This window comes from Monoraphidium neglectum (genome assembly GCF_000611645.1).
Source record: "Monoraphidium neglectum strain SAG 48.87 unplaced genomic scaffold scaffold01644, whole genome shotgun sequence".
NCBI classification, from domain to species: Eukaryota; Viridiplantae; Chlorophyta; class Chlorophyceae; order Sphaeropleales; family Selenastraceae; genus Monoraphidium; species Monoraphidium neglectum.
The window spans coordinates 1,515-11,787 of NW_014011984.1; the positions used below are offsets into that span (position 1 = coordinate 1,515).

The window sequence follows — 10,273 nt, forward strand, 5'->3', positions numbered from 1 at the left end:
TCAATTACACCGAATCATACAAACTAAAAGCAGGCATGACAACTGGCTGGGAAGCCCGCGTTTATACAAGGCGGTACGCGCTGAAAAAGCAGCTGCTGACGGCGGCGCGACGGGCGGCCCAGAGGGCAGCGGGGTCGCGCGCCTGCTGGCGACCAGCGTCTGTTCCGCACGGTCGGTCTGGGGGAAGGGGGGGTGCGTGGCGGGGTGCTCGTCCGGCAGGCAGGTGTCACTTTGGGAAGGGCGTCACATTCAGGCCGGCCTGCGGGCGAGGGGGGGTCGTGCAGCCAAAGGGGGGTTGGGCGCGGGCGGGGTCACGCAAGGCGGAGGGCGGGGCCGTGAGGACGAGGCGAGGGCTGGGCGGCAGGATGATGGACTGTTGGGGACTAGGGTTTCCAGAAGGTTCAGGAGGGACGTCACAATTACATCCAGACGAGAGACAAGACAGACAGCTTGCGGCACGCATCGCTCAGCTGCCTGGCAGCCGGAGGGGCGGCCGGGCAGGTCAAGGGACAGACTGTCTGGTGGCGGCACGATTCTGCATTTGTTGCGGGATTCTGGGTCTCGTATCATCGAGTGTATTGCGTGTTCAAGGGGTTGAGGGGTTGGGGGAGAGTCCCCATGCAAGATTTGTGCGCGCGGCCGCCTGTGTCACGCCAAGGGCGCCCACAGCCACCCGAGGGCCGCCCAGCACCAGCCCCAGCGTAACGGCAGGGGAAAGCTCTGGGACACCGCATCACTCAGACCAGATTAGCCAGATCATTACAGTCTGATCATACCACACATATTCCCGCAGGCGGTCCGCACCTTGGACGCCGGCCGCGCCTCGCAGCGCGCGACCCAATCTTTGACGTTCTTGAAGCTGTCCAGCTCCACCACGTCGGCCGCATTGTAGCCCGTGTCCAGGCACCGCACCCTAAGATGCACGCGGGGGCGACGGATCAATGCCGGGTGCGGGGCGAGCATTGTGACAGCGTGGCGGGGGGGGGGTGCGAGGAGGAGTGGCGGAGGGAGGGATTACAAGGCACAGGGTTAGGACGCGTCTTGAACGGAGGATGCAGCGAGAGCTTGTTGACCGCATAGATAGGGAGGCGGAACTCATCAAAAAGAAAGGGCCCTGCGCCGCACCAGGGTCGGCGATGACGTCAGCGAGCGCACGCGTGCGCTCCGAGCTGATGGTTTGACCATGCGAGCTGCAGCCGCGCAGCAGCTGCTAGCTCGTGTGCCCCCCAAGCAAGGCAGTAGCAAGGCCGTGCCCAACTCGCAGCCGGGACCACGCAACAGGTCCCCCTAACTGCCAAGCGCAAGCAGCGAGACTACAGCATCAACATATGATTCAAAATACATGTCGTCATTATTGTTGGTTCAAACGTATGTATGTAATCACTCACCATGGGAAGGTGGCCACGTCAGCCAGGGTGTACTCTGACCCAATTATGTAATCCCGCCCCTCCAGCTGCTTCTCCAGCACCGCCAGCAGACGCTTCACCTGCAGGCAAGGCAGGGTGGCGTCATAATGACGTCAGGGTGAGGTCATTAGTAAAAGAGGGCGCAGCGCGGGCGCAGGGGGTGGGGATAGGTTGCGACCGGGGTCGCTGGTGTGGGCAGCAGGTCCGGGTAAAGTGACGCCACGCCCCGCCCGGGCGCGACGACACCGCACGTTTTGCAGCTGCATGCACACTGCATGCACAACTGCCCGCTTTGCATCCACTCAGGCCTCCCAGTCTCAGCAGGCAGTTGGCGGAGCACGGCCTGCATGAGGTCAGCGCGGCTGAACCAGATCGCTCCACATCACTGCAGATCCCGTGGTGAAATTACCAGTGCCTGATCTCGCCCTGCCGACTCCCACCTCCGTCTTGTAGCGGTTGATGCCGTACTCGATCTTCTCAGGGGCATACCTAGATTGGGTTTCGGCAGGCAAAAGCCTTCATTAGTCCATTATTTGAGCACTGCCTTGAGAAGGAATTAACTTGCTGGGACCTGATGAGGGCTCCGGGCTGGGCGCAGCCAGCAGGTGGCCGGCCGGAACGTGAGGCAACCCGTCTTTGAATTGAAGAGCCGCGCATCCCAGTGCGAGGGGCGGTGCGAGTGAGTGCAGCGCCGGACTGCCTGTCTTGCCCTGCTGCGCTCTGCCAGTCCGGTGAAGTGAGCGCTCAACCCTAGCATACGGCCATCTCCTCGCTTGCGCCCAGGTGCACCCCCTAGTCAAACACAGGTTTGACCGTGCCGCAGCACCCTGGAACCGCCCGGTTCCGTGAACAAACATGCTCACTTGTGGAAGTGACCGAATTGACCGAACATGGGGCCGACCCTGGGAGACAGGGGAGGGATTGATGGTGCAGCGGGGTGGATGCAATGCGCTGCGATCAATGGGGGTCGCACTGGGGCGGTGGGGGAAAATGGTGTACAGGATGAGCGGGGGTCGCCACGCACGACAAGCAGCTGCTTGCAGCGGCAGCCCCCGCTCGTCTGAGCGTGCCGCGCGTGCTGCCTTCGACATACAAAAAACAGCCCGATTCGGCCAGCGCGTTTGCTGCCAACCACTCGGCCGAAACGATTGCCAGCAGCAAGGGTGCACGATCATGGGATAAGGCCCAAGAACAGCCTCGCCCGGCAGAGCAAGGCAGGGAGCCTCGCGGCTCGCCGCCCCCGGCCGTTGTGGCAGCACGCGCCGCGCACGCAGCCCCGCGGTCGAGATGGAAAGAACAACAGTCGGGCGGCGGCTCACCCGCCGATCTGCCAGAACAGCCAGCTCAGCGCCTCCCACTTTTGGGTGGGGTCCGAGGGCAGAAGCTTCCCTCCCGCCTTTTCAGACAGGTACAGCAGGATGGCGCCAGACTCAAACACGGCCAGCGGCTTGCCGCCTGCGTTCTCAATTAGGTTGATTGGCGCACAAGAATATGATTGATGAGATTAGCGGGGTGGTTCGACATGCACACACATGGAGCATGCCCACAAAACAAGGCCGCAAAGGCGCGCTCGTCGCTAGTCGGCGGCGCCGATCAAAGGCCTTTGAGTGCCAGGGAAAAGTGGCCCATGCACCCACACACAGCTCCGCCCTTTTTGGAACCCCGTGGGTCGACACCAGCCAGCAGGCAGCCGCCCATGAGACGGAGACAGGGACAGAGGCAGAGGCAAGCACCCGACTGAAGACAGGGGCAGAGCCCGGGGCGGGGACAAAGACAGGGGCAGATGCAGGGGCAGGGACAGAGGCGGGGGGCAGAGACATAGGCGGGGGCCCCAGCTCATCAGCAAACCCAAGGCAGCACCCACCCGGGCCGTCTGGGTCCACTATCGCGGGGATCTTGCTGTTTGGGTTGATCTTTTTGAACTCATCTGAAAACTGGTCCCCTGGGTTTGAGGGGGTATTGCGGTTTTGAGAATGGGGGGCTTGGGTTTGGGGTGGTGGGTGGGAGCAAGGGCAGATGAAGGGTTGGGGTGGACCAAGTGGGAGCTGTGGGGAGCTGGGATTGCGTGGTGCGCGGCGCACCGGCGTCCGGGCTCTTGCGCGGGTGAGGACGCGTTGTGAGAGCGCGGCGCAGCGAATGAGCCAGCGCTTCCATACACACCCGCAGACGCGTGTTGGCTGTCATGTATGTGCCTCTCGCAGGCTCAACCCCTTTGTCTCTTTTTGGGGGGGGGGCGGTAGGCAGGCCCCACATCCACCCAGGATGGCCAGCACGACGCGGGCTGCGGGCAGCACCCCCCGCCGCTCGTGCGCACGACCCGAGCGACACGCGCCGCCGCGACACGGCAGGAAGCCCAACTAACGTCCCCGCTGCGCCCGCGGCGGGCGCAGCGCCGCCGCGGCTGTCTGCTATCTCCTGCATGCTCTTGCACAGGCTGCTTGGGCGCGCGCGGCATCCCACCAGGCGCCCCGCGCCCCCTCCCACCCCCCCTGCCCACCCTTGCGTATGTCAATGGTGTGGGCCTCGTACGCCAGCCCCAGCTCCTCAAGGGCAACGCTGACCTGTGATAGGTGACGCGACATGCGGGGTCGCATGGGGTCGGCGATGCGGCGGACATGGCCCCATGAGGCGGCGCTCGACCCAGGTGCCCACTGGGCGGCGACACCGGCGGCGAGGGCGAGGCAGGCGCGATCGAGGCCAATCGTGCCTACCTTTTGCCCGTTGGGCGTCGCGAGGCTGTAGAGCTGGATCGCCTTCGCCATGGTGCGTGACGACCTGGTGATGAAGCGCGATCTGGCAGGGAAAGGGCTGTGCGCGTGCCTGCTAATAAAGTGAGTATCAGGTGCGCACATTGCGGGGGCAAAGGGGCTGGGGCAACTTGCAATGTGACACATGTCGCCCTGGGTGACGCCGCAGCTCGGGTGAACGCGTGAGCGTTGCTGCTTGAATCTGAAGGCGCAGCAGCCCTAGGTTCCTGCGGCTATATTTACTTGCATTTGATTTCATTGTATCGCTGAATACACCAGCGGCGCCACGCAAGGTTGGCAGCGCCGCGTGCGGCCCCAAGCCATGGGCCGCCCCCGCCCGCACCCAGCAGCTGCCCGCAAGCCGAAGTGATGCATGACAGCATGTACAGACGATGGTGCATGCAGGCCCAAGGGGGAGCGGCAGGGCCCAAGGGTCAGCGCCCAAGGGTCCACTTCTTGCGAGGCGCTGCGGCTGTCGCGCTGCCTCGACACACCAGGTCATAAATGCAATGAGCTGGCAAAGCGCCAACCAAGCAGGAGGGGGATCAGGCCTGCTGCTGCACGGGGTGCCCGTGGCTGACTGCCGCTGTTGACCCGGCAAGCTTGGCGGTCGCACTGTTTCGTGCTGATACCCCCACGCACAACGACGCGACCTACCTTGATGCGTAGGATTAGTTGAGGGCCAGCTGTGGTGGGTACAGCTGTGGTGGGTACAGCTTGGGGCTGACAGGCTGCAGGCTGCCCAAAAGGTTGCTGACTTTACATATGGCCGTCTGAGTCTCTGGCTGGACGCAAACCAAAGCGTCATAGACACTCGCCACAGCCTATGATTCCCAGGAGTGAATCTGCAAAACCAATCCAACAGCAATCCAATCATGAACACAATTCGGGTGACACAGGGGGGGGGGGGACTCGGAACAGCAGGCAAGGGGGGCAAAATCAGGTCAGGAAAAGGCTAATCAAGGCAATACAAAAGGGGTGGGGCAGGGGTGTCGGCACGGTGTGATGGCACACCGGTTTAAGGTGGGAACAAGGCAGCAAGCCAGACTCGGCTGTGCCAACAGGTAAGACAGCTGTACGCTAGTGGCTGTCACCTCAACACATGTTTAGTGCGGCCATCCTCTGTGGCCTGGCCGCGACCTCCACGGGTGGCACCCATGCTTGCAGGCCTCGGGAATTTTTTGACTAACAGAGGAGCTGGGCACATCGTCCCGCGCGCTGGCGGCACACAGCCAAAGCATACAGTACTCGACAGTGCGATACAGAAGCGCCTGGTCTCAGGCCCCAGGCTGCCCCTTGCGTGCATAGGTCACATACAGGGCTGTGTCACTGTGTGGCATGACATGCAGTGATGATCAACTGAAAGGGGGACGGCGGGCAACGGATCACGCAAGTTGTGCGGCGAACAGCACACGGAGATCCGCCCAAGCGGCAAGCCCGTCCACCAGTTGTGGAACGTGCGCGTGTGCAGCAGGGCATGGTGTTGCTCAATACAACACAGCAAAGCCCAAAAGACATCCGCGCAGGCATGAGCAGACTGAACCAGGCAGCACCTGCTTGCGGCCTGATTGAGTGCCATGCCGCACAGTTCCTAACACATGGCAACGGCAATGCTTTTGAATAGGGAAGATTAGTAAGCAATGCATAACACGAAGAGGTTGCCGGGGCATTCATAAGTGGAACTTGTTGCTATCCATAAGCCACCGGTTGCAACTGCATTAGTAGCTTTGGCAAAGATCCCAGATGCGTCAGAGGTGAACCCGTTGCATGTATCGGATGAGGCCGCGCCATTTCCAACAGACCCCGACCAAAAGATGTCACGATCTGAAGTAAATACCCCTGCAGTCACCAGCGACAGCAAAGGTCCGCCTCCCAACAGGTTTGCAAAGCTGCGGGCCAGGACAGTCCCTCCCGGCGACTCGACCGCCAGGCCGCTGGGGACGCCGTACAATGTGGTAAAACCGGCGAGCTGGTCGGATGAAGATGTTGACAGGAACGCGTGCACCTGCACGAGCCCGGCCGGCCGGTTGGCGGAGGCGCTGCACAACGCGTCTGCACCAGACCTACCACCAAGATTACCGTTCCTTCTCGTCGAGGATTCTCTGTAGAGCACCACCCGCGCGCGCAGGTACTGCGCCGCAGGCACGCCCCCAAGGCTGACTGCGTTGATGTTGGCCAGGTCGGCAGTTTTTGCGTAGACGGAAAAGTTGGTTGCAGACACATTGGCTACATTGGCTGCCAGGGTGGCGAGGCTGGTGTTGGCCGCTTCGATGGTTGCCGCGCCTGTAGTGACTGTGAACTTCAAGGACTCCAAGGTCGCGTTCGCCAGGGATACTGCAGCCGCGTTCGCCGCCTGGGCCGCCTTGATGGTGACTAGGGTGGTGTCGACGGCCGACAGTTCCGGGCCGCAGGTGCACTGCTGCTGCGCAGCCTTGAGCGCCGCGATGTCCTGGGCCGCGGTCTGGTTTGCCGCCGCCAGCAGGGCCAGCTTCTGGGCGGTGCGCGTGTCGGCCGCTGCAAGGGCGGCGAGCTCCTTAGTGATGATGGTGCCTGCGCCGGTGGCGTTGGCTGCGTTTGCTTGCAGCTGCTGCACAAGGGCGCTGAGCGCCGCGGCCGCCGCTGTGAGCTCAGCCACCTGGGCCCGCAGCGCGGCCGTCTGGTTGCTCCCCTGGAAGGCAGTGGCCTGCACAGAGCTGACCTGGGCGGCGGCGGCAGTGATCTTGGGCTCGAGCGCTGCCAGGTCACCCGAAACTCTGTTGACCTGTGCTGTGGTAGCCACGCCGCAGCCGTAATGCAGCTTGGTGGGGTCCTGGGGAGTGGAAGTGTGCCGCTTGGTCAAAGGGTGAAGCAACCAGTTGAGTTTTGGACATGCCACCAGATGTCCAGAGTGGTACTTGAAGAGCTGCAGCTGGCCCCCTCCACAAACAACCAAGCACGGAACTGCTCTCTATGTTGTCGCGTGCGTTGGCCTGTGCGTGTGCATGCGTGTGCGCACGCACCTTGCTGTCAGCCGTTGCGTTGGCGGGTGCCAGCAGCTCGCTGCATATCTGGTCCATGAGGGCGGTCGGGCCGGCCTTGGAGGAGCACGACTTGGTCAAAGCCTTGACAGGCGCACACTGCGTGGTGGTGGTGGTGGTGTGTGTGTGATGAGTGCAGGTTCTTTTGATGCGGGCACCGCAGGATGCTGCTTTCACGCACGGCAGACACAGAGTGCAGGCCAGGCACTCGTTCGTCCATGGTCGTCTCAAGGCAAATGTCTACATGCATGGCCAGCGTGCTGGGGCGAGGTAAGCAAGCAAGCAGCTGGTGCGCGCCTGCAGGCGTGCATGCACCAAGGCCCTGCTGTGTATGTGGCAGGCAGGCGGCACTCACCAACGCCAGCTTCTGCTTCTTGGGGGTTGCTTGAGGGCTGGGGGGGGGGGGGTGCCACGAGGGCAGTGGAAGGGCAGCAAAGCAGGTCAGAAGTGACTAATAAGATGCATTGGCCGTGGAGACAGCTAAACTGAAGGGGCGCATGCGCATGCATTGTTGACACAAGAAACGCATCCACAAACGCTGAAGTAGAGTAGAATGGACCGGGCGCTGGGCACACAGTATGTTGTGAGGACGGGCACAAACGCTGGGATGGCGGCAGGATTAGCTCGCGGTAGATAGGGTGTCAACACTTGGCAGGCTGATGTGGGGAAGGCTTGCGTGTTTGCAGAGCGGGGCCCGCCGTTGCACAACAGTGTGCCATTCCTATAACTGCTTGTGCGCCATCTGTGTCCTGATGCACCCTTGGCCCCCAAGCCACGCATGCCATTGCCTGCCAGCGCACCTGGCACACGTGACCCCGCCCAGCATGTTGACAAGTAGCAGTACAGCCACCACAGGCATGATCGAGATCCGTCTACACCGCATGTTGGGCCTGGAGACGTCGAAGGGGAACAACTTGGGCGTCGATGATTCGAGCCGACGAGATCGTTCGCTGCCAGTGTGGGCACTGTGTCGATTTGCAGCGTGGACCGTTTCAATCAGCTGCTACTCTTTGCCCCTGCTTGTGTTTGAGTTTGCTTAGCAAGTTCAGCGTGATCCAAGGCTCATGCGATGTGAACGATGTTCGCCTTACTCATCACCTGAGCCTGGGTGGCCCAGCTCCAAACGAACACACGAGCCCGCTTACAGGTTCAATTCATTGATAATTTCAGGGCTGACGCGTGGACTCAGGGGTCCAGTCATGACCATCGCGCCTGGGGCTACCATGAGTACGGTACTGTCCACCAACACGTGATCAAGCCAGCATGTTACGCCCCTCGAAACGTGCGTGTTTAGGGTGCCTGAGCCCACCAATCAGGGAAGAGAGGCACGCTGGTATTTTGTGGGGTTTTTGGTGGCTGCAATGCCGCCGCGGCAGGGTTGGAGGGTGTCGATTACACGGTTCACCAGGGATGAGACCCCGATCAGTACTGGTGTCGCCGGTGACTATGCAACCTTCTTATCATACCATGCTTGCATGCTGAAAAAAAACTCGGGAAGTACAAATATCAGTACACATGTGCACGTGTGCCCGGTGGCAGCGAGGCGTTGTAGGGGTGCGATTGCAAACTTGTGCTGCTCCTCATGCGCATCAGGTGACATCTACTGCCCACTGGGCTGCCAGCCGTGGCGGCCCTGCCGCCCCAGTACTCTGGAGCCCATCTTTGAGCGCAAAATCATCAGTCAGAACGGCTACCGAGCGCAGAACTCATCAGTCCGCGAGTTAGGGCACGACGTTCAGACGGCGGCCTTGCCTGATGCCGCTCAGCCAGTTCTGCGCTTGGGGCTGGCGTCCCGTGTGCCTCTTCCCCCCGGCACCTGTACCTTGAGTCATGAAGCACACACTGATTGCAAATCCCAATGACGTGCCCACACCCTTGCCACCGATTCGTACAGAGGATTACATAGAGGTGCAAAGTTTACAGCAAAATCTGTGTGCATGCATGCGTGCAAGCACGCGTGCACCGGTGTACATACATGCATGCATGCAACCAAGCATGCATGTATACGTGTGTACATGCGTCTCTGCAGGGGAGGTGTGTGAGGCATCAGCCCGATCACCTAGCATCCCCCACCCCTCACATGATGCGAATTGCTGCATATTCAGGGGAACGAAGCGGTTGATTGGCGGCTCACCTGGCGCGAGAGAAATCGACCCCCCTTTACTTGATGCCAGCCAGGCGTGCGCATCATTTCTCCACCATTTGCCTGGCTGGGCGCGGGATTTGCTGCAGCGGGCGCGCACCTGCTTGTTTTGCGGGAGCCAAGGGAGGGCTAGGGACAGCAAGGGGCTGCAGATGCCAGCGGCGCGTTGCAGCATGGCAGTTCTCAGGGACTTGAGGTGCAGGATGTGTGCATGGCTGTGTTGCCTGGAACACCGCACGCAGTTCAACGCCTCGGGTCACCTGCACAGCCGCATGGCCGGCGGCGCTCCTGGTGGTGGGCAGCGTCTGCCTTGACATTACCGATGGGCGCTGGACTCGATGTGGCGCCGCCAGGGCGAGGGTGTCGGTTTACCGTGTATGGCAGGTGGCAACACGGATGGCGCGCTGGGGCCGACGTCAAGTCATTGAATTGAGACGCGGAGCGAGGACCAATAAGCAATTGTGGCCCAGCTGGAGTCCCCACTGCGGGGCGAATTGACGGTGGCGGCGCATCCGTGCTTCGGGACGCAGCTGCACGACTTCAGTCTGCGCTGGCGCGGCGGGGGGGGGGGTTTGGACTGGAATGTCCGTTTGAAAGAACAGTTTCATGTTCTGACTCCAAAGCGCTTGCCACAAGGGGAAGATATTTTGCCAGAGGGCGGATTCTGTCTTGAGTTCCCCCTGGCAGCTTCAACCCACCACTGGTGCGCGTCCCAACCAATCCTCAAGGCCCCTCCTCTGGAACCTGGAGGCGGTCACAGCCAACGCATGGTGGCCCCACATCCATTGCGCCACACGCTCACCTGCGTCCATGCTGCTGCTCGGCGCGCGGGACTGCCACGAGCTGATAGCGCCTGACAGGCGGCACCCTTGGCAGGCCTTGTGCATGTTGATTTTGGCAGCCCTAGTCCGAGTGGACGATGTTGACCTGCAGCAAACGCCCGTCACATGCGAGTGCCCC

The 10,273-nt window shown here is 61.6% G+C and overlaps 2 protein-coding genes across 2 annotated transcripts; both read right to left on the reverse strand.

The window, feature by feature from the left end:
• Positions 1–226: 226 nt before the first annotated feature.
• Positions 227–4,168, reverse strand: MNEG_8574 (glutathione S-transferase; the record flags this gene model as incomplete). Its single annotated transcript, XM_014042952.1, has 9 exons — positions 227–259; positions 805–913; positions 1,389–1,486; positions 1,847–1,895; positions 2,270–2,308; positions 2,726–2,861; positions 3,271–3,348; positions 3,904–3,967; positions 4,118–4,168. The coding sequence occupies 9 exons, from the start codon at positions 4,166–4,168 to the stop codon at positions 227–229; spliced, it is 657 nt and encodes a 218-aa protein (XP_013898406.1).
• Positions 4,169–6,228: 2,060 nt separating this feature from the next.
• MNEG_8575 (hypothetical protein) lies at positions 6,229–8,029 on the reverse strand (the record flags this gene model as incomplete). The annotated part of the gene is made up of 5 exons (XM_014042953.1): positions 6,229–6,255; positions 6,315–6,962; positions 7,153–7,269; positions 7,526–7,562; positions 7,971–8,029. The coding sequence occupies 5 exons, from the start codon at positions 8,027–8,029 to the stop codon at positions 6,229–6,231; spliced, it is 888 nt and encodes a 295-aa protein (XP_013898407.1).
• Between the last annotated feature and the right edge of the window lie 2,244 nt (positions 8,030–10,273).